Genomic DNA, 24,671 nt, shown 5'->3' on the forward strand with positions numbered 1-24,671 from the left:
CACCTGAATTTATTTATTTCCCCTGTATGGACAAAATCATTTATCTTATAAATGATTGTAATAAATGTTATTATAAAAGTTATAAATTATTCAATAATTGTGTGCATTAATGGTATACTGTACATATCAAAAGGAAGAGATAAAAAATGGCATATATTCTGTTAGCTCTGCATTTATTTGCATTTTTGCACATACAATAAAAATAAATAAATAATAATAAAAATAATAATTTCTCAGAGTGACGCAGCGCGCGACTCGCCCCTGCTCTTCAGTTCTGGAAACCCCAAGCGCGCGGACCTGCCAACGCCCGGCGCAGAGAAACAAACAGAAAGGATACGGTGAGTGCCAATGACGCTCAAAATATTAACCATATTTCTCTTCCTTTAACCAATAATAGAGTTTGACCTGGTGGAATATTGAGTTATGAATATGTGCGCTATGAATAGATATATTTTGATGGAGTATTTTACGAATTAAACGTGTTAAATGGCACCGGAGGGCAGTTAGCACAGACGGCTAAACGAGGTTGAGGAGAACCGGTCAGATTTTACCATAAGCAGTTTTACAATCTTTATCGTGTTATTGTATGACATATCTAGTGTCTATTTTAATGTAATAATTATTTTATATGTTGTCAGTATAAAATATAAAGATCTTTCAATCTGTCATCCGTTGCAGTCGCCTGTTGACGACAGATGTATGTCATAATTTATTTATATTTTCATATTAGCATGTTATTGCTCATTTGTTTTTAATAATGTTACAGATTGATTTATTCTGCTTGATATAGAGGAATTGTGCAGTGCATATTTGCTCAGTTGAAATGTTGTGTTTTGGTGGCCTTCAGTTATACAGCATCATTAGAAATGGAAATATGCTGCATTAATGTATTTTTAATTATTCTGCATTGAATCTGAGTTTGTTTGTTTAGCATGGATGGCATTGTCAGAAATTTGTTATTGATTTCTCAGCAACATTTTGCCAGCAATGGCAACTTCACTGCCATTTAAACTACACCATTCTCTATATAGATAGATATATATTAGTAGAAATTAATAGTTTGAGTTGTTAATTAGATATGTGGTTCTATAAATGGGGTCGAAGATACTAGTTGACAATTGTTTCTTGCTGCCAAACATCATTTGTGTCAGTGATGTCTCTGTCTCTCTCTAACACATGCATTAATTCAATAGTTCATGTGTTTTTTTAGCACTGTTATTGACTTGTCTGCAGGTTCTGGGTCATGAAAATTTTATATATATATATATATATATATATATATATATATATATATATATATATATATATTTAAAAGCACTCAGCATTAATGATTGATGTTTGCATCCAAAATACTGTTTTTGATTGATTTTTCCTTGTAGACTAAATGATGTAAAGTACCAAAGCATAACTCCCTCTCAAATTAATTTGTTAGTTACAGGAGGACACAGCATAAATTTTACTTGCATCAATATGTATTTTGCAACAAGTTCTCTTTCACTTCTTGTCACTGAGGAAATGCTTTTCCTGCCACGAATGAATCGTTTAAACTATCACAGGAAGAAGGCAGGACTATAATGAGAAGAATGGATGAATCCAGCTGCTAGAACTGATCTAGCCTTGTGCTTTAAACTAGAAATAGATGATAATCTGTTTGACTGATATTAAAATCATTTTTAGCTGATATTCTAACTGTATTGGTTCAATTATTTTTTACTGATAAATGATTTAGAGCAACTGACAACAGCATTTAAAGTAACCTATTTAGTATGTAGTGTTGATCATTACTCATGGTTTTACATAACAGCCATTCATTCTCAAGTGAGAAATGTGTAGCTAAACAGCAAATATTATTTTTTATTTATTATTTCTAATAACTAGGAGTGCACCAATGCATCGGGCAATAATAGGTTTTGGCTGATTGTTTAAAACATTCGATGATCAGGGCCAATTATATCCTAAAGGGGGCTAATAAATGTGTTCAGACTGCAACTCAAGAAATGTGTGATGAAATTGTCTCTTGTGTTGAATTTACAGTTGTTGAACACGACAATAACGCATTAACAGTTTAGAAAATAACGTAGTTATTTAACCTTACGACTCACCCATAGTTCAAGCCAGGGTTGCCAGGTCTGCTTTTTTTGCCTTCACCAAACATCTCCCGTCCAATAATCACAGAGAGCTTTGTGTTTTACTTTTGATGAGAAACAAAGTCTCATCTTTCAAAATCGGTCCATTTTATCATGTAATTCAAACGATAAATCCCTTTTTGACACTCTTAAATGTGACACTGTAGGCCCTCAGTTCAAGCGGCAGTGTGGAGTGTGAATCTTTTCTTCCACTTTAAGTTATAGCACAAAAAACATGCATGAACATTAAAAGGTATGTTGAAAGATACAGTACAACTAACCGAAATGTATCATGTCTCGTGTAATCGCGCAATCAGAGTTTCAACCTGGAAAATGCGTCGATAAAACATCTTGTGAACAATGTCACTTAACCTTGCGTTTCCCTCAGGAAAGTTATCCAAAACAAACCACAACAAAAAACAATAGAGAGGAGCTTATTTACTGTTAATTATATACTTATGTTTGAATAAATTTGACAAGTGTTAAAGGGTTAGTTCACCCAAAAGTGACATTTCTGTCATTTATTACTCACCCTCATGTCGTCCCAAACCTATAAGACCTTCGTTCATTTTCGCAGCACAAATTAAGATATTTTTGATTAAATCTGAGGGTTTCTGAACCACACGGAGGCAGCAACATCATTGCACCTTTTGAGGTCTAGAAAGCTATTAAAGACATAGTTAAAATAGTCAATACTTTTTGTGCGCAGAAACAAAAAAACAAAAATAACAACTTAATTTAATATTGATGCATCTCAAATAGTAACTAGATCTATGTATAGCGTATTTCTATGGCAAATCTCTTATTATAGTGTTAGATGCTGCAATAATATAATTTCAGAATTGCTTCTGTTTCATTTATAAGGCTGTTTATTAAAACTTAAAATAATGTGTAGTAATATTGTTCATTAAATAAGCAATATTGGTCATTCACTTCTCTATACCCACAGCACTTTTAGTAATTGTATGTGTGTATAGTCTTATGAATAGTAGTATGTAGTTAAATATTTGTGGATTTAGGAGAAAAAGAAGAATTAGAGGTGAGATTGACTCAAAGCATAGGCTTGTACAAATGTACCCTGGTTTTAAAGATCAGGGATTTACTGTCTGGGTATGCACATGGGTCTGGATTATATCGCTTTACAAAGTCTATTGCTTGAAGTGAGCTGAAGTTTGGCCTTAATACATTTCTTTCCGGTACAAAACTTGCCACTCATTTGTCCGCATGGAAATTTTGTCTCAATCTGATTGCTCAGGATGTCAGTGGTATTTTAAAATAAATCAATGTATGTCATACAGTTTTGAGCTTGTGAGTTTTGTAGTTTAATCCAGTGGAGACTTTCTGAGAATGTATGTAAACGCACTATAACTGCAATCTAGTTGAACTAATTTCATTTTTGATAAGAATTTGTGTTGGACAGGTGACAGCACCCACCAGATCCCTGCACTTTTGATTGTGGCTTTTCCACTGACGGTAGAATGAGGTCAGGTCTGGCTTCCGCTGATTGCGGTGTGCGAGGGGAAGGAAACAGCCGGGATGGGCTTCCATCTCCTCGTCCTGACCATCTGTGAGCTTGAAGGCTCGCCCGCTTACTGCTGCATAGCTCTGCAGAGGCTTAGCTGCCGCTCAGGCGCGACGCAAACAGCAGGAAGTGGTTCTCTCAGTCTTACGGTTCAGTCACCAACTTCCCCTCCACACACCAAAGGGATATTGCCGTACTATTCTATTTTGCCCCCATGTCTCCTCTCCTCAGGCTTGGGGTCTGTGTTGTGTGAATAGTGGTCTAGCATACTGACCCGCTGTAACCGATGTGCTAATACCAATGACGTTATGCTTGAGTTTAAAGCCGCAGTGACCCACAATCAGAACGGGAGGGGCCGACTGGCCCGTCAGAGAGGGGGACATTTGAATGTTTTAAATGTGAAATATATCAGAAACTAAATTTAAATTCTAGGACTGTATGCTTAAACACTTTCCTATGTGTTTTTGTCTTAATACAGCTGAGTAAATTGAGGTTGGATTTAGCACCGCTTTGCTTATACTTTTCTTTTTTCTTATTTTTACCATTCTGTGCAAGAATGAACTCTGTGCTGATATGTGTGTTAATGTAAGACTGTATATCTGTATTGTAACCTCTGTCTTGTAGTTGATGCGCTTAGTCTGCAATCAGAACATAATTGAAGATAAAACACTAGCTGGGTTTACATGGACCCTAATAATCCGATTGAAATCGGACTAGTAGCACAGGCGTAATCGGAATGAATTGGCCAAATACAATGTAAATTTCATTAGGGGTGTGCACAAATAGTCGAACATTCGATCTGTAATTAATATTCGAAAAATAAAAATACTATTCATATTTTACTATGTTGCTTTACTGGCTTGTAAATGCAGTGAATCCATGATAAATCTTAAGTACTAAAGCTCGCAGTTATAACTAAATGCACTGGGTGGCGCTGTGAAGTGTGTTTAACAAGTTTATTGTATTTGATCGTCACATAATGTTGTCGTCTGCTCTGCCTCATGAAGTTTGGAATTACTTAGGCTATAGATGATGATGATCTTACAAAATGGAATTATTTTTGATCAAATGAATGAATGAAACTAAGTTATCATAATATCATCACCATAATGAGAAAGCATGTGAAATCAAAACAACCGTCGAATGAGGAAAGGCAGCTGTCCATCACTGCATTCACGACAGGTAAACGCAGCTGTACCCCAAGTGAGCACAGAAGATAACTTATCTGATTGCAAAATGATCTCGAGATGTATGCTTCCTTTAAGTTTCGTCGAGGGAGACGTATTTACGAGAAAACAGTCTGCTGCTGTTAGAAACTCGTTTTCTCACCTGAGCATGTGGATATTGTTTTTCTCAACATGAACATGTGACACAATAACCATATACTGACTCGAGCGTATATGTACGTTTTGTACGATAACTGCCGCTGTCTGCTTTATTAGCGTTTTTCCCATTTGTGCTGCTTGAGCTTAAATGCTTTTGTTCTTTATATATATTTTGTTTGCACATATTGTTTAATGCTTTGAACTAAAAGAAAAGCTTAAGATATAACGTAAGCTTGTTGTGTATATTGCCTTATCATAAGCTTGTTCAGAAAATCTTGATGAATTAAAAAAATAACGTCTTTCTCATAATGTCATTTAAATAAACGAATATTCGAATATTAGTTTTTTATGAGGCCAAATATTCTAATACAATATTTTGGAAAAATGCCCATCCCTAAATTGCATTCAGATTGTAAGAGGAGGTTTAAACCTTTTCTAATCTATCGATGGGACACGTAAACTAGGGCCCTATCCGTTTTATTTTTTCCCAAATTCCGTTTTTTTCAGTTTTAATTTTTCTGGATTCCTTTTTTTTTTTTTTTTTTTTTCCCGTTTTATTTATTTTTTGACTCCATTTTAATGGTTAAATTAAATTTTAGTAATCAAAAAGCATGTCTAATTAATTGAAATAATGAACCCTGTCCAATTTACCAACAATTTAATAAAAGTTTAACAAAAAAAATAATATTTTTTTTAGGGCCCTAAAAAACGTTTTATTCTTTCCCCTCAAATTTTATTTTTTACCAAATTTTGTTTTCTGGATTCCATTTTAATGGTTTAATTCCATTTTAATAATCAATATTCAAATAAAAATAATTAAAATATATATTTTTATAAAAAAAAAAATTCAGAAGTTCTGTTGTGTATTTAAATTTTTCTGGCAATCAAATGAACGCATACCATTTAATTTATCTTTTAATCATGAAATTAAACTTTTTTGTCAAACAATGTGCTGCACAACAGAGCTTTACTGTTAAAATTAAAACATGGAAGAAACACTGAGATTGTTTAAAAATATATTTTAATAATTTATTGTTAAATTAATTTATCTAAATTCTACTGTACAACAGTAATATGTTTCTGTCAAGTTAAATTTAACTTTTATTTTGACGGTTTGCCTAGAGCTTTGAGTTTCTCTGTGACGGTAGTTTTCTCAAAGGAAGCGTTTAAATGCTGATGAAGTGACTTTCAGAGCAGCTCTGGAGATGAATTTGTGCGTTCATAAAGTGAGGCGACAGAGGACGAAAACACAGCGAGTGTCGCATGTACTTCAGCGTGCGTGCGCCCGCGCGATTTTGTGTGAGGTAAATGAAACTGTGCTTCCGCATCATTCATTTCAGAGTCACACAGGCATGCAGGATTCATGTTTAAATGTCTTTTTGCGGTTTAATATTCACAGACACTAGTCCATATCGCGATTTAATTTAACTGTACTGACCTGCTTTTAATTCATCAAAAATTTGACAAATTCCGTGACATTCCGCGTTATATAGTAAATTCCATTTTTATGAAAGGATTCCGCAATTCCATCCGCGATTGCGTGATCATGGAAATTATAGGGCCCTAGTAAACACTTGATTGGATTGAAAACCTAAAGTGGAAAATTCTGTGCATGTGCAATGACATAGAAATGGCGTAATGATGAATGACGCACAGAACAAGCTGTTGTGGTTGTTGTTGAAGATAGTGTAATAAATGCCTGTCGTGTCAATTTAATATTCTCCTTTTCCACTCATCGTATTTGAAGTAGTGCTGGACAACATTGTTCCACCAGTCGTTACTTCAGACTCTTATCCATAGACGCCTTGTTTTGGGTGTGGGGAGGGAAATTTTTACTGGTTGATAAATATAAGCAGCACGCCATAACACCGTGTCCTAACCAGAAGCGACGCCACGACACGCGATAAAAGGTATCTTTTCCATGTTAAATCTGAGTTTTTATTTTTCTGTGACATGACGTCCCTATCCATTTCGTTGCAAGTGCCTGGAGTTTGCAGAGAGAGCCCGTCCACACGCTGTCCTGATTGGCTGTGATTTTTGATTGACTTTATTGTGTTTGGATAGACAAATTGTTTATCGCTGAAATCTTATCGCATCGCGTCTGGTTAGGACACGATGTAATGCTTCATCATGTGCTCATCATCTCTTAATTAGGACCCGAAATGGACAAATATAAAGTCTGCTTTTTAAAACAAAGAAAAGAAGAAATAGTGGGAGGGTGGTTAGTATGTGCCAACAGCGGGAAACTCTTTATATGCATGCACGTGTGCGCATATCAAATGATCAAATCTGATTTGAAGCTTGTGACATAAACGCACACATCAACCTGATCACTTTATTTAGCGTTCATGTAAACACTATGTTCAGATTCGTCATTCAGAATGATTTCATTACAGTTGAAACAAAAGATTTCTGTGAAAACGTATATACTGTTAAACTTTTAAGGGTGTGCAATTTTCAGTCTGATAGTATGCATTTAGCTTGAATACGGTAAGATTCAGGGTTAAGTTGTTTCCATCAACCCTGGGTAGGTTGGTAATATGAAAAGCCATAATGCATTCAAAGCAAAACCATGTCTCAGTTATTGCACAGCCACAAACCATTTACATGGATACATATAATGTGAGCCCATCACCAATAACATGTCAGACTAATTATAGGAAATTTATTACTGTGCAAATGTAGCCGTCTGTGAGACATTGAAGGGTGTGAAATTAATTTGAATATGACTTATACTGTCTTCTGCAGCATAAAAGCGGGGACAGATTAATTTCTCACATTTTGTGTCGATTGTGTCGACAGCCAAGCCTGTCTTAGTGTTTAATGTGGGTGTTTTATACTTGTTAGATACTAAAGGTGTTGTTGGTCTACAACACCTTTAGTATCTAACAGCATGAGAGAGATTCTTTCTTCCAGTCTGGTTTGGTATTATACTGATGTATTTAGATGATGTGGTTACTGATCTTTAAAAAAAAAAAAAAAAAGGATTTCTGCACCACCGCCACTGCAAAATGTTTTATCAAAATATAATTTATTACAAAAACAACTTTTGCATTTATGAATCGTTAACTACACTTTGTCATAAGAACAACAGTAAGTGAGTCTTATGCTGATTTAGTTACCCGTGTGGTGGATTCAGTGAGTTAAACTTATAACTATCAATTCATTAAAAATACTGGCTCATTTGGTTGTGAATCAGTCAACACTGCTTGCGCTGTATGTTTGTTTTGTGCTGCAGAGAACACTGATTTAAAGCATATGGTCAGTTCAGATCATACAGAATAGGAGGCTTTCTGCTAAATTCACTTGACGTTGGCCTCTAAAAGCTAAAATATTGCTATCAAGAATGATTGGTGCCGTAGTGGTTATCACTTTTGAAATTTAAATCAGGCTTGCAACATATCCCTCACGTTCTCTTTCTGCTCTCGATTTAAATGTGGTGAAAATCCAAGAAATATTAGATAAAAACACTTCAATGGTGACAATTTTTTCTATATATATTTTAATAGATCTAATTTTATTAAAAATATAGCTACATTTGTATGACCATCTTTTATGAGTGACGTTTTCTGTTGCCTGTACACTATTACTCTGCACACACACACGATGGTAATGGATATATAGATGTTGTGTAATGCACATGTGCTATAGTGTCTCCATTTACACCTTTTGAACTTGAGGATGACACACCATTGGAGAGCAAACTATGACTGAATGAAGTCCAACGTCTCATGTGAACGCTTTTGTCTTTCATTGCAGATCTTGAATGAGAACAGTGGATTTATAAAAGCACAGCTATGCAGACGATCAAGTGCGTCGTTGTTGGTGATGGTGCAGTGGGTAAAACCTGTCTATTAATCTCCTATACAACTAATAAATTCCCCTCCGAATATGTTCCAACGGTGAGTAGTGTTTTCCAGTTCATTTCACATTCACTTATATAAAGTTAAATTTCCTGCTGGATTTCAGTGGCTGTAATTCTTTTATTGTATTTGGAAAAAAAATAAATTCCTGAATGTACAATGGACTCTTTCTTTGCTTACTTGCAGGTCTTTGATAACTATGCAGTTACGGTTATGATTGGTGGTGAGCCGTACACCCTTGGGCTGTTTGATACTGCAGGTACAGTACAAATACTTTTTCTCAACATCTTACACTAGCCAATTGATTAACAGTCATTATCGTTAAGGTTTATTAAAACGGAAGTAAACTATCTGGCTTTTAGAGCGTCTGTATTTAAGGGTGGAGCTCATATGCTGAAAAGAAAAAAACATTCATGATCGTCATTGTTATAAAAATTAGACCTCGGGAGCTTTGAAGAATTCCACACATTCCTGTGGAGGGTGGTTGAGCTTGAAACTGCTTTTTTGGGAGGATTGTGGGACCAGTCTTTTGCTGTGCATGTGTTCAAATGCACCATTGAATGACGTCTGTTGGCTGCTCAGGATCGCAACTGCATTCTTAGTTTTAATGTGTCCTGTTATTTCCATCTCTCTGCAGGTCAGGAAGATTACGATAGATTACGACCCCTGAGCTACCCTCAGACAGATGTCTTCTTAGTCTGTTTCTCAGTTGTTTCACCTTCTTCGTTTGAAAACGTCAAAGAAAAGGTGAGCTTGAATCATTCAAACCAGCCAGAACAAGACATTTTGTTAGTTGCATTGTTTCTTTTTTTTTTTTTGTGAGTGTGCTGTCTGTCTCTGCCTATAGTCCAAAATCATTGCAATTTTATTTTTTAGTATTCAGTATGGGCTGTTTCTCAAAAGCATTGAGAGTTAAGATGATTTTTAGGGTGGTTTCACACTTGGTTTGATTACCTGCTCACCTCACTTTTTATATTTTTGTTTTTGAAACATTGGTTTTGTTTCCAAAGCTTCAGTACGTAGCGGCACTTGCGTCTGTCTGCCGCGAATGTACTGCTAAAGATCGCTGATGGCGAGCAGAAACGACACATACAGCTCTCTGCTTGCAGTATGCCAATCACACTCTTCAGAAAAATGAGTGAAACACACACATACACGCATTTTTATCAAATCATACATCATTAATAGTGGTTTACTTCTGCGATTTAGTACGATTGCGTTCACATGATCCAAACGAACCAAACTCTGACGTCAATCGAACCCGGGTGCGCACCAAAAGTGCTAGTGTGAAAGCAATGGTTCTAATATCTAGTTAGGCTATCAATGCTTTTGAGAAATGCAACCCTAGTCAGTATATTAATCAATTACTAGTTATGGACCTATTACCCAAGTTAATTGGAAAAAAGTGGCCTGACCCTTTGTGCTTTGTCCTTCAGTGGGTACCTGAGATCACCCACCACTGTCCAAAGACCCCCTTCCTGCTTGTGGGGACGCAGATTGATCTGAGAGATGATCCTTCTACCATCGAGAAGCTTGCCAAGAACAAACAGAAACCCATCACTCCGGAGACAGCAGAGAAGCTGGCCCGCGATCTGAAGGCTGTCAAATATGTGGAGTGCTCCGCTCTGACGCAGGTAAGGGGGTCTCATATACGGCACACACTTGTGATCATATATGTTCATGAACGTATATCATCTACATTACAAACAGAAACTGCCTCTTTAGTTGGTCATTTTACATACTAAAATATCCTCAGTGAGATTGTGTTCTCAGTTAGATTTCAGCGTCTAAAGAATGGTATATTTTCATTCTCATTGGTTAGAAGTGTCCTGATGATATAGTGTTAATATTTTACATTTGATTGTTGTCAAAGCTTTTATTTGTATTTTTTTTTTATATATATATATATATATACATATTTACATACTGTTTACCAGAAAGTGGAAGCTTCATAGCATCTGGTCAGAGGCTCAGAGACATTGGTGAATTTTTATTTGTTTTTGAAAAAAGGGATCAAGGATCGACCTTTAGTTTGGTTGGTGGTTAGAGGTTGATCTGTCATTGACCTGCTATTCTCTGCCTGTTGATGCATGCATATTAGAATATAATTCAATATGTGACTGTATAAGTGATTCTGATCTGATGGGAATATTTGTATTATAGACAACATGAAACAGCACATAGAAAGTGGGCCTATGATGCTATTGATTAGTATTATTTTGCATCCATGTGTAAGGCCAAGAATATACATCGATCGGGCATAACATTATGACCACTGACAGGTGAAGTGAATAACACTGATTATCTCTTCATCCGGCAACTGTTAGTGGGTGGGATATATTAGGCAGCAAGTGAACATTTTATCCTCAAAGTTGATGTTTTAGATGCAGGAAAAATGGGCAAGTGTAAGGATTCAAGCGAGTTTGACAAGGACCAAATTGTGATGGCTAGACGACTGGCTCAGAGCATCTCCAAAACTGCAGCTCTTGTGGGGTGTTCCCGGTCTGCAGTGGTCAGTATCTATAAAAGTGGTCCAAAGAAGGAACAGTGGTGAACCGGCGACAGGGTCATGGGCGGCCAAGGCTCATTGATGCACGTGGGGAGCGAAGGCTGGCCCGTGTGGTCCGATCCAACAGACGAGCTACTGTAGCTCAAATTGCTCAAGAAGTTAATGCTGGTTCTGATAGAAAGGTGTCAGAATACACAGTGCATCATAGTTTGTTGCGTAGAGGCTGACCAGTCAGGGCGCCCATGCTGACCCCTGTCCACCACCGAAAGAGCCAACAGTGGGCATGTGAGCATCAGAACTGGACCACGGAGCAATGGAAGAAGATGGCCTGGTCTGATGAATCACGCTTTCTTTTACATCACGTGGATGGCCGGGTGCGTGTGCGTCGATTAACTGGAGAACACATGGCACCATGATGCAATATGGGAAGAAGGCAAGCCGGCGGAGGCAGTGTGATGCTTTGGGCAATGTTCTGCTGGGAAACCTTCGGTCCTGCATCCATGTGGATGTTACTTTGACATGTACCACCTACCTAAGCATTGTTGCAGACCATGTACACTCTTTCATGGAAACGGTATTCCCTGGTGGCTGTGGTCTCTTTCAGCAGGATAATGCTCCTGCCACAAAGCAAAAATGATTCAGGAATTGTTTGAGGAGCACAACAACAACTTTGAGGTGTTAACTTGGCCTCCAAATTCCAATCGAGCATCTGTGCTGAACAAACAATTCGGATCCATGGAGGCTCCACCTCGCAACTTACAGGACTTACAGGATCTGCTGCTAACATCTTGGTGCAGATACCACAGCACACCTTGAGGGGTCTAGTGGAGACAATGGCTTGACCGGTCAGGGCTGTTTTGGCAGCAAAAGCGTTGACCAACACAATATTAGGAAGGTGGTCATAATGTTATGCCTGATTGGTGCATATTAAAGTAATTATGGTTTCATGTTGTCTTTTATGTTTGGCAGGATTGTTTTGCTTTTTAGGAAACAAATGTACGTTGTTGTGTTGTGTTTTTTTTTTTTTTTTTTTTTTTTTGGTTGCTGTAGTTGAATAATAAATGTCTGCATGCAGTTGGTTTAGAAAAGAGCAATGCAGAAAACAATATTTAGTACATCTTGCAATTGGCATCCTAAATTTTGGAAGTTCTTTGTTTTTTCTTTTTCTTTTTTTAATCGGCCACACCTATGTATCCATTTCCATAATTGTTAGCATGGTCGGTAGGCCTGCACAGCATCTGCACCTGTAGAATGAATGACTTTGTTTCAGTGCAACAAGCAACTTCTCTTCCTCACTAGCTGCTGTGCTCTTTTGAAATGTGCTAGTTCCTCTCTTTAATATCTCACCTCTTCTTCTCTCTCTTTCTCATCTGTTTTCTGTAACTGCTAACATTGGTGCTTTATTCTGTTTCCCTTCCCTTCTGTGTTCATAGCGAGGTCTGAAGAATGTATTTGATGAAGCTATCCTAGCTGCCCTCGAACCTCCTGAAACGCAGCGAAAACGGAAGTGCTGTATATTTTAAGCCTCTCTCTCTTTCTAACGCCCCACTCTTCCCCAGATGTTTGCTGCTTCCTTTAGTTACCTCTTGCTCCACAGAAAAGACAAGTATCCCAATCTCTTAAGTGACGTCATAAATATGTATCTTCTTTCAACAATACTAAAGGATTTGCTTTTGCTATTTTCCTTCCTACTTTTTGTTGTCTTTGGAGACTGCTAAAGTTAGACCCAGTTCTTGGGAGTGATATTTTTGTCTCCTTTCTACAGATTTTTTTTTTTTTTATTACTATTATTATTTGCATTTTGAGTTTAAAAATAAAAATGTGGAAGTTTACAATGAAGGGTTGCATTTAGTTTTGTGCTTTAAATACTGAAATGTTGCTTTAAACATTGGATCAAGTTCATAGTCTTGATTTCATTGTTACTGTTATTTAAGAGCAGACAAAGGTAAAATAATTCAGTACTTTGCTGCTCTGTTTATTTGCATTTCTAAGAAACATTCCTTATGTCAGTGTATTATTTTGTACTGCAACAATTGTATCATATAAAGGTAATTCTAATCTTATTAACGTATGGCTACAGTTTGCAGTTTGGTGCCATTCTTATCCATACAACGTCTTGAGAGTTTAAATGGCTAAATATAATCCTGTGAAATGACATGTGCCATTAATAAAGGACAGCTGCAATTGCCATTACTTAATGCGTCTCTCTCGTTAATTATGCTGTTTAAACGGTAAATGTGTTTTTAAACCATTTTAAATGGCAATTTTGATCATGTAAGCAATGTATTTGTGACTGGCTGATACAGTTTAATTAAATCAATTTCTACATAAGGATGCATATAGCACACTTTAAACATTACCCACACTGTTATGTTTTGTTTTTTTTGCACAAAGCACAGTCCACATCTACCTTCCACCAGTTGTTTGCAGATGAATCCTTCTCACTATAGCTCACACAGTGGGGCCTTGTCACAGCCTTCATTTGAGACATGCTAACAGCGCTGGACTGGACAATAACTTCTCAGACTACTCTTCTGAGGACGATTTCCTCGAACAATGTCGTACTTATTGTTTCCAAGTGCTCAGCACTTCCTCCTTGCCCCTAATCTGGGCATGTGCACAGAAAAGCGTATTGTACGTACTGTCACCTGACTTGTCAACAAACAAAAGTGATCTGAAATTTCATGAAAGTGTTGTTCTTGCTCATAACAGCCAGATGAGGCCAGTCTTGTAACACTTCCACACTGCAGGTTGCGTTCTCTCACAGATCATTTGTCTGTGTTTGTTATTTCACCCAGAGGCTTGAGTTTCTGTTTGACCAGCCCTTCACCTCACCAACCCTTCAGTCTCTGAGCCTGTGTTTGCTTGCACTTCCACTTTCTTGTTTGACACCTTGTGTTTGAATGACTGCTCCGCATGGCTGATTCAGTTGATTTTCAGTTCACTGGGTCTGAACCAAGTAGTTGCAGCTAATATGTTGAGTTTATGGAATTTTGGCCAACCAAATTTATTTTTAGGTCATTTGCAGGCCCACATAGAAACTGTGTCTGCCAAAACAAGCACAGAATTGATCATTCATAAAAAATGTAGTAGTTTTGCTAATGTGCTTTCAGATACCGATAAGAATGTTAAGGTCCTTGCACACTGAGTCTGAAATATTTGTATGCATTTTTTTCATATTCGCCATCCTAAAAATTCATCATGCACAGAAACCTTGCGCACGGAGTCTCATATGTATTAAAGGGTTAGTTCACTGAAAAATTAAATAAATTAAATTTCTGTCATTAATTACTCACTCTCATGTCATTCCAAACCCGCAAGACCTTTAATCATCTTTGGAAAACAAAATTAAGATATTTTTGATGAAATCAAAGCATCAAAATTGCCACATTCAATGTTCAGAAAAGTACTAAAGACATTGTTAAAATAGTCAACGTGACTACTAGGGCTGCACGATATATCGCATGAGATTGTCACGCGCATTTCGTCAGTAAAGCCGGTTCCCTGATTACCGCTAAATCGCCATCACCTGCTTTCAAATGGAGCGCCATTTAATAGACTGAGCCGTAGATAACTGAAAAGCCACGCAATATTGCGTTCATATCGCAGATGAATCGCCTTCGATAATGAACGTGATATTGCGTGGCTTTTCAGTGATCTACGGCTCTGTCTATTAAATGCCGCTCCATTTGAAAGCAGGTGATGGCGATTTAGCGGTAATCAGGGAACCGGCTTTACTGACGAAATGCGCGTGACAATCTCATGCGATATATCGTGCAGCCCTAGTGACTACAGTGGTTCAACCTTAATGTTAGGAAGCGACGAGAATACTTTTTGTGCACAAAAAGAAATACTGAGCTGGCGTTCAGATGTAAACACGAAAGCTCGAATGTTGTTATTTTATTTATAAAATTGAATAAAGTCGTTATGCTTTTTTGTTTTTGCATGCAAAAAGTATTCTCGTCGCTTCATGACATTAAGGTTGAACGACTGTAGTCACATTGACTATTTTAACAATGTCTTTACTACTTCTCTGGACCTTGAATGATGGTAATTTCATTGCTTTCTATAGGCGATAAAAAAACCTCAAGTTTCATCAAAAATATATTAATTCGTGTCCTGACAGAAATTTCATTTTTGGGTGAACTAACCCTTTAAAAAAAAGAAAATTGAACCCTATCCAAATTTTTTTAATGGCGGACTAAAGTTTCGGAGGCAGTGTGTAAACGTGATTGACACAACGTGAGGACGTATTTATTTTTTAACATTTGAAAATTTTGGACTCTGTGTGCAAAGACTTTACTCTCCTGCTCCATTTGAAATCTGTTTTGCAGATAAACACAAACTGCTCAAATTCTGTGTGGACCTAATTATGAGTACACATCCTAATTGACTATTTTGCTCTTTTTGGCTTATTCCCATTTTCTGTTCTTAGTTGCTTGGTTCCACTGTAAATATTACTTCATGGCACATGCATTTCCTACACAATTTATTTTCTGCCTCTTATCCATTATTTTTATGATGCTATTATATTTTGCATTTCAAGATGTCCAAAAGTCATCCAGTCATGTTGCGTTTGCAAAAGAAATGATTTAGTTTCCAACCCACCCATCGATTTACTTTTCTTCTTTTGTTTGTGTGTTGACCCATGTTGAGTGTCCATCTCTCCCTTGCTTTGTGTTCACAGAAAGGCCTAAAGAACGTATTTGATGAGGCGATTTTGGCAGCCCTGGAGCCCCCAGAGCCCAAGAAGAAGCGTAAATGTGTGCTGCTATGAGCGCCCTGTTTCCCATCTCCCCCCCTCCCTTCTTTGCTCTGCTAAGGCTGGTCCACAGCTTTACACTCTAAAAAGCAATGTGTAAAAGAAGTGAGTTTCAATATTTGCTCTGCAATAAAGATATAAAGAGTACCCACCATACACATGCACATATACATATACACACAAAAAACACACAACCCACATGCCCATTAATATTAAAACCTAGAGGGCCTTTTCTAGTTTTGATTCCAGGAGTCCTACTTCTGTACTTCATGGTGAGATTTATTAGAGATGCTGCCTTGGTTTGCAAGCCGAATTTCTACATTTAAGTGGGTTCATGTAACGCATACAGTAGTAACGCTTCGCAGGCACTCTGTTGCCAAAGTCTTAAGTAGATTCAGGTTGTATCCATTTCCATTGTGCTGTGCGAACATTTTGTACAGCATTCAAAATGGCAACTGAATCACTGATCCGAAACGTCACTAGCCCAAGAAATAAAACTGTAGAATTATTGTGTTTCGAGACGCGTTCGCGAGTCTGCCGTAATCCCTCAAACAACATCACCTGAAGTGCTTAGAAATAGCTCCTTATTCTTTGCCAATATTCCCATTTAATAGGCATTCGAGACAATAGCCCTTCAGTTGTTTTCCGTGGATAACTTTGGCTCCTCACATAAAGGAAATTGGTCTATCTCAAGCAGGGAACTTTCTAACAGTGTTAGCAGAACAAGTGGTGTGTTCTAATGCGTTGCTAGGGACCATGGAAGCGTTTTTCCAGAACTTGTGATGCATGTAGGTAAGCCTCCAGGTTCCTTTGGATAGGTTAACATGATTTAATAATAATGTAAGCTGACAAAATTTGTTGTAGGCTCCAGTTGTTTTTATTTTACCAAATGTTTTTTTTTTTCTTTTGTGATTTATTATTTTTTTTTATCTTATTTTTGTTTTGCTCAAAGGTTCATTTCACTCTTTTTGTTTAGGGGCTGGATCCCAGCAATTCTCTGATCCACCTGTGCGTTTCTTTTAAGGAAGAAAGCAACGGTTTGAACGTTTATGTAATCGTGCAAGACAACCTCTCTGACGTATTTTAAACCCTCAACAGAACCAAGTTTAATAGTGCGACACAGGTGGATCAAAATTGGTTTGATTTCCAGTCTTTCCCCCTCCCTAGTTATTTGTTTTTATTTTGGTGGAAACCAAATGCTCTGTATGAAGTCTCTCCTTTGTACTGTATATGCATTCTTTTGAGAAAAAATATTAAACTTATACCTTAATTGCCTTTATCATGTCCCAATCCCTTTCTTAAGGTGCTGTATATGCATTGTAAGCTGAATCTCTACCCAAAGGAACATCTCTCCTACAATACCAGTGTATTTTTCACTTGTTAAATGGCAAATTTCTTAATGAATTTTTCCTTTTCTTTTCCTCAGCAGTTTTTGGACTTGACATGACTTTTGTTAATCAGTGTGATTTGTGATTTATCAGCTTCTCTTGAGTCTTTTCTGCCAGCAGGGTGTGCTGTATGATCAGATAGTGTGCAGAATTATTAGGCAAGTTGATTTTCTAACATGTATTTTATTTTATTTTTTCTAAGCACATTTTACCAATTCCAAACCACATAAGTGATATACAGTACAGTCCAAAAGTTTGGAACCACTAAGATTTTTAATGTTTTTAAAAGAAATTTCGTCTGCTCACCAAGGCTACATTTATTTAATTAAAAATACAGTAAAAAACAGTAATATTGTGAAATATTATTACAATTTAAAATAACTGTTTTCTATTTGAATATATTTGACAAAGTAATTTATTCCTGTGATGCAAAGCTGAATTTTCAGCATCATTACTCCAGTCTTCAGTGTCACATGATCCTTCAGAAATCATTCTAATATGCTGATCTGCTGCTCAAGAAACATTTAATGTGTACAATTGTACAAAATATTTGTGTACAATATTTTTTTTTCAGGATTATTTGATGAATAGAAAGTTCAAAAGAACAGTGTTTATCTGAAATCTAATCTTTTGTAACATTATAAATGTCTTTACTGCCACTTTTGATTGATTTAATGCATCCTTGCTGAATAAAAGTATTCATTTCTTTAATTTCTTTAAAAAAAAATTTAAAAAAAAATTCTTACTGACCCCAAACCTTTGAACGGTAGTGTATAATGCTACAGAAGCTTTGTATTTCAGATAAATGCTGTTCTTTTGAACTTTCTATTCATCAAGGAATCCTGGAAAAAAAAGTACACAACTGTTTTCAACATTGAAAATAATCATAAATGTTTATTGAGCAGCAAATCAGCATATTAGAATGATTTCTGAAGGATCATGTGACACTGAAGACTGGAGTAACGATGCTGAAAATTCAGCTTTGCATCACAGGAATAAATTACTTTGTCAAATATATTTAAATAGTACACAGTTATTTTAAATTGTAATAATATTTCACAATATTACTGTTTTTTACTGTATTTTTAATTAAATAAATGTAGCCTTGGTGAGCAGATGAAACTTCTTTTAAAAACATTAAAAATCTTAGTGGTTCCAAACTTTTGGACTGTACTGTATGTAATTGTTCATGAAGGCTGGAAGTGAAAAAACACCTTATATTCAGGTGTGGATAATTATTAAGCAGGGTTTTATTTTACAGATATAATGAGCCAAAAAAGATTTAGCTCACTGAAAAGTATTAAGTGCCCATGAGAAGAATGCAATACTACAAATTGCAAGGTTAAGGCATGACAGTGAAATGCTCATTGGGTCAGCAGGGTCAGACAGGTGGAGAACAAAAGACACATTAACTGCAAAATAATGAAGAATTAAGTGTGAAACCATCAGGAACCCTTTAGTCTCCAGCGCCACCATTCTCCAGAACTGCAACCTACCTGGAGTCTCCAGAAGTCCAAGGTGTTAGGATCTCAGGTTAGGTAAAGAATCCTAAAAAATGACCCCCACTTAATAAGAATCACATATTGAAGTGTAGAAAAATACATGAAGACTGATTTTTATATAGGCTTTATAGGCAGACTGAGTGAGAGTGACTCTTGAACTCTTTAAGGATCCGGCTACACACTGATACAAGTGAACTGAAGGTGCATGGTTGACAAATTAAGTGAATGCTGTTGAGAGAGATTAAGTCCACATGTACATGGGTATTTTTATAAAGTTTTTCCTCCTGTTAAAATAAAAAAAAAATGTGTCCACATAAAAATGCAAAAACACACTATGAAGAGCTGGCAAGAGCATGCCAAACCAACAGGTGGCGATATAACCCTAACCGTAAAGCCAGGTTGGCCAATCAGAAGCCTGGAAAAAAGGTTATTACTGGTGTTGTGCCGAATGTCGACTCCCTGCCAAATTATTATTCACATTGTATTAGTCGCTACCTGATTGCCCAATCCTAACCCCTCCCCGGGGTGTCCAAACTCAGTCCTGGAGGGCCACTGTCCTGCAGAGTTTAGCTCCAACTTGCCTCAACACACCTGCCTGGAAGTTTCTAGTATGCCTAGTAAGACCATGATCAACTAGTTCAGGTGTGTTTATTTGGGGTTGGAGCTAAACTTTGCAGGACAGTGGCCCTCCAGGAGCAGGATTGGACACCCCTGTCCTAAACCTACCAATACTTGGTGGGTAATAATTTGGCAGGGGTCAGAATTTGTCAGTTCCAACGTCACCAGCTAAAATCTCCAGTTTCACCACACTCTAAAAACTAATTCAGGGGACCTTTAGTCATTACTTAAATATATATATATTGTTGTGAAATTCTGCTGTTAGACTTTTTACTTGTAATTGTTATTTTATTGAGCTTCAAATTATGCCTATTGATTCCATATACTATCATGACTTGTCATAGTTTAACATTTTCAGTTAATCAAAAATGTATTTAATTTTAAGTTCTGTTAATGTAAAATACAGTCTGATGACGTGTAAACGTGTTTCATTGTTTTGAGATGTATGAACACTTAATTTAGACGAACTTAAGTGAAACTGGGCTGGGATTTATATTTCCCATCATGCTTTGCCCATGGCACTTGAAAGGGAGAGTAAATGCTAAAATTAAGTGTTATATAATGTTTTTTGCACAAGATTAATGGTAAGGGAGATTTAGCAGTAATTAGTGTTTTGTTATGCTAATTTAGAAGAGTTTCTGTTAATGTGGGTTTTTGGAGATTTACCATCATGGTGGTAAGCGGTGCTTGGTAAGTTCATGTTAGAAATGCGTTTTATTGTGTCCAAAAAGCGTCTTCACCTTACTTAAAACATTATGTTGGATCAACTTAAATAGTTGCATTCATGTTGACAATTTTTAAGTTCATGTTACTTAGAAATGTGTTTTTATTGTGGCAAAAAAAAGCGTCTTCACCTTACTTAAAACATTATGTTGGATCAACTTAAATAGTTGCATTCATGTTGACAATTAAGTTCGTGTTACTTAGAAATGTGTTTTTATTGTGGCAAAAAAAAAACGTCTTCACCTTACTTAAAACATTATGTTGGATCAACTCAAAATATTGCTTTGAATTAATGTAATTCTCCCAATTGGCTTAAGTTAAACATTCTAGTGGAAAACGTTAACATATTTTTTTTGTTGAACCAACGTTTTATTTTTTAGAGTGCATCTAAATCTTCACCCCGGCGGGAGTTTTCAAAAAGTTTGGTTTCAGTGACCGGATACTGGGTTTGTGTGTGGACGAACGGCCAAACCGCATAGAAAAAGCTGTGGTTTTGATTTTTGTGAGGGGAAATTCTTTACCTTATTCCTGTATAAGATGGTAAATGGCATAAAAAATATTAACAAAGAAAAAATGTTCATGTTAATATATATTATTCATACAAATTTTGGATTAAATAAATCAGTAAATACTCACTTTTTAGCAGAAACCTTTGTTTTTACGAGACTGTCCACGCAAGATTTACAAATTACGCTGGGGTGAATGAGTTAACACATTCTTTGAGTGTTTTACGTGACGGCTGTCAGCGTACACTTGTGTTAAACAGCCACAGAAAACCATGAATTATGAAGTGTGGAATGGCAGGCATTCCTTGGCTTGGTTGGTGGGGGTGTTCACCTGCAGGACTTCACTCATTATCAGCATCATTATCAGTGTGCAGGTTGGACCTACTGACAACTGTGCCAGAACTCTGTTGCAGATGATGATTGTTATGAAAACATCACCAGCTGTGCTGCCGTCATCGGGTGAATCTCACAAGAACCTGTCAAGTAGCTGCCCTGGTCGTATTTCACTCCAAAAATTAAAAGGAAGAATTAAAGGATTAGTTCACTTCAGAATTAAAATTTCCTGTTAGTAAATACTCACCTCAATGTCATCTGAGATGTTTGTCTTTCTTATTTCAGTCCAAAAGAAATGAAGGTTTTTGAGGAAAACATTCCAGGATTTTTCTCCATATAGTGGACTTCACTGGGGTTCAATGGGTTGAAGGTCCAAATGTCAGTTTCAGTGCAGCTTCAAAGGGCTCTACACGATCCCAGACAAGGAATAAGGGTCTTATCTAGCGAAACAATTGTCATTTTCAAAAAAAAATAAATAAATGGTATATACTTTTTAACCACAAATGCTCGTCTTGCATTAGCTCTGTGATGCGCCATGCATTATGTAATCGCGTTGGAAAGGTCACGTGTGACGTAGGCGGACGTCGAAAAACTTATTTTCTCCTCCAACTTCAAAATCGTTCGACCTTGTTGTTTTACCTTTTTTTGTAAAGGCTGTTTCACTTTGTAGACACTGAATCGATACTTCCGCCTACGTCACACGTGAACTTTTCCAATGTGATTACGTAATGCATGGCGCATCGCAAGCTGAGCATTTGTGGTTAAAAGGTGTATAATTTGTTATTTTTTTAGAAAATGACCAATTGTTTCACTAGATAAGACCCTTATTCCCTGTTTGGGATCATGTAGAGCCCTTCGAAGCTGCATTGAAACTGAAAACATTTTTTCCTGCAACTTTTGCACCTGAAGCACTTCAGTTCCGTACTATGGTGCAGTTAAAAGTCTTTTCACTATTTCTTTACTTGGTCTTTTAGTTGTAGTTGTCTTGTCTTTTAAGAAGGCAGATTTGTACTCGGTGACTTGTACACGTGTATCCTCAGAGGTGCGATTTGAGGTCATTGTGATCCTATGCAGGTCTCTCCCATCACTTCATGCTCTGTACTCGCAATTTCCAGGTGGATGATTCTGAAATGTTAAACTTTTATCTGAGAATAGGGGTGATTTGTCATCTGGGCAGGGCTTAAACAGATTGTCCAAGCTGTCCAGTGCTCTTGGATCTCTCCTGTCCCAAATGCTGATTCTCATCCAAACCAAACACTAGGTTTGACGTTAGTTTCATTGCTCTGCCATGCTCTTCTTGGAGAGCGTTGTGATGTCTCCCGCAGGATGGCATTTCTCTTCATCATGCCTGAAGGGCCAATTAGAGCCAAAGGCTAAACCTGGAAGGCCGCAAGAATCACGTAAGCCTCCAAAGACCCATAAATGTTAGCGGTAGAGGTGACAAATGCAACTCCATGTCTTTCAGTGATGGTGTTGTCACTGAGGTGTCAAGCGTAAGTCCGCATGTCGAGCGATGAAGCCGCAGATAAGCCAGGAGAGGGCTGGGTTGAAGCCTCAGACGTGCCAGTCAAAGCCAAACACGTTTGGGATGTGTTGAAAGGTTAGGCCGTGGACTGCGACTGCTATGAGCGTTGAAATATTACAGAGTCTTAAATCAAAAACCCACATCCCCTGCTCCCCGCCACTCTTTGGCCATCTGTAACGTGGCAACAAGCAGAGCTTAAACTCAAGTCTTGCGTATATACCACGTCTGCGCTGTAAGAACACGCAGGCTCTCTTTATGTTGGATCGTCTTTGGGAACATGTTAGTCTCTCACACTGTTTTCCCCCTCGTCTTTTTTGGGGACATGAAATACAGCTAATATTGGTCTTTGCTGCTACTTTTTTTGGTTCCTTTGGTTTAGATGGTGAGATTTATATGTGAATAATATGATCATGTTTATGTTTCTCAACTGCACTCAATAAATATTTAGGCCTAAATTTAAGATTTATGTATTTGAATTGCATTTAAAATGGATTGCACAGCTAATAAATCTTTAAATGTGTACTTATGAAGGTGGATGTTTTAAATACACAACCAGGTTTATATATTTATCAGTCAATCCAAATACATATATTTTTGAGTTCGTATTTCTTACCTGACTTGTGAAATGTCTTCATCTGTTAATGACATCACAACGTTTGGCAACTTTTATTTAATGATTTAAAGTATATATTATCAGTATGTTTTGCCTGGGGAAAAAAAAGCCCATGAACTCAATATGCTCTGCTATGAGATTTGAACACTTTTTCCTGAATAAGCATTTTATGCAGATTAGGGATATAATGAAAAATGCTGGATGGAAACACCAAGTATTTAAATTGAGCATTAAAGTCACCATGAAATCATTTTTTTATATGGAATATTGCAGTGTTTATTATAAATAATTTATCTGTACACATTCTTTTAATTCATGTGCCTTTATCAAAACTTGAATCAAAAACCATTAACATTAAACACTTTAATTAGACTAATTAAATTTCACTTGGATATTCATCACAATTCACAAATTCCGTTTGACAAATCTCCATTTCACTGTAAAAAAAAAACATTTTTTTGTTCAATAAACAAACTGAAACATATTTACAGAATAATTCCCTAGATTTGCACCAAAATTAGTCATGCGACTCATTAATTCATTCCAATGATTAGCTACTGTTGCCCCATGCGTTTCAGGCATTTAACACCGAACATTAGCAAACATGAAATTTTTTCCTGCAACTTCCGTTTATATTTTAGCACCAATTTCTTCAAAATGAAGAAACACGTGGAATGGTAATGCTGTGTTATTCACATCATTTTTGCAAAAATATTTGCGTAAATTAAGTTTCTGTGTTGAAGCATGTGCACTAACCATTAGAACATTGTAGTAATCGTTGCATGCTGTTCCATCCTCTATGCATGTGCCATATTGATACAATGATGATTCATTCATTAAAAACTGCGTACATTATTTGTATTTATAGGCACATTCAGAGTATTCTAAATGAGCAACCGTGTGCCCGAGGTAAGTAATTTACATAAAACACGCCCAAACCATTTCCATATAAGGGCATTCTGCTCACCTTTTTCCATCAAACATGATACTCTAAAGCACGTGCAGCAAGATCGTCGAGCAATGCCAAGTGTGGCGACCTCAAAACAATTTTAAATGCAATATATACCGATATTACAGAACTCTGATTAGCCAGCTGTACATACACGTACCTGCGTCTTTATGCAGAGCTACCTTACAGCTTGAGCTATAATGCACTTTTTCTTACTTTTTTACTGATAGGGCTTTATATGATGAAATATAGCCTATTTAAGATGCATATTTAATCTTAACATGTTTATAAGGCCACCAAGTTTCTACATTGGTTTCAGTTGTTTCTACATTTTTCATACACTGTAAACCTGAATAAGCTGGCAAAACTCAAAAACTGAGGCAATCATTTGCCATGGGCAAAGCATG

The 24,671-nt window shown here is 36.8% G+C and overlaps 1 protein-coding gene across 2 annotated transcripts; it reads left to right on the forward strand.

The window, feature by feature from the left end:
• The first annotated feature begins 213 nt into the window (after positions 1-213).
• On the forward strand, positions 214-17,386 carry cdc42 (cell division cycle 42). Of its 2 annotated transcripts, none has more exons than XM_048172138.1 (6): positions 214-338; positions 8,733-8,875; positions 9,023-9,095; positions 9,474-9,583; positions 10,273-10,470; positions 12,779-13,538. In XM_048172138.1, exons 2-6 carry the CDS (start codon positions 8,771-8,773, stop codon positions 12,866-12,868), a joined length of 576 nt encoding a protein of 191 aa, XP_048028095.1. In that variant the 5' UTR covers positions 214-338; positions 8,733-8,770; the 3' UTR covers positions 12,869-13,538. The 2 variants fall into 2 exon arrangements, with proteins under 2 accessions (XP_048028095.1, XP_048028094.1); XM_048172137.1 differs by lacking the exon at positions 12,779-13,538 and adding an exon at positions 16,033-17,386 and having other exon boundaries at positions 215-338.
• The last annotated feature ends 7,285 nt before the right edge of the window (positions 17,387-24,671 follow it).

The sequence above is a fragment of the Megalobrama amblycephala genome, linkage group LG21, assembly GCF_018812025.1.
Source record: "Megalobrama amblycephala isolate DHTTF-2021 linkage group LG21, ASM1881202v1, whole genome shotgun sequence".
Taxonomy (NCBI): Eukaryota; Metazoa; Chordata; class Actinopteri; order Cypriniformes; family Xenocyprididae; genus Megalobrama; species Megalobrama amblycephala.

Bases quoted from the DNA above. Each gene is read 5' to 3' on its own strand.
- cdc42 (XM_048172138.1), top strand. From the start codon at position 8,771: ATGCAGACGATCAAGTGCGTCGTTGTTGGTGATGGTGCAGTGGGTAAA. The intron at 9,096-9,473 runs GTACAGTACAAA...ATCTCTCTGCAG, and splicing joins TGGGCTGTTTGATACTGCAG to GTCAGGAAGATTACGATAGA. The intron at 10,471-12,778 runs GTAAGGGGGTCT...CTGTGTTCATAG, and splicing joins AGTGCTCCGCTCTGACGCAG to CGAGGTCTGAAGAATGTATT.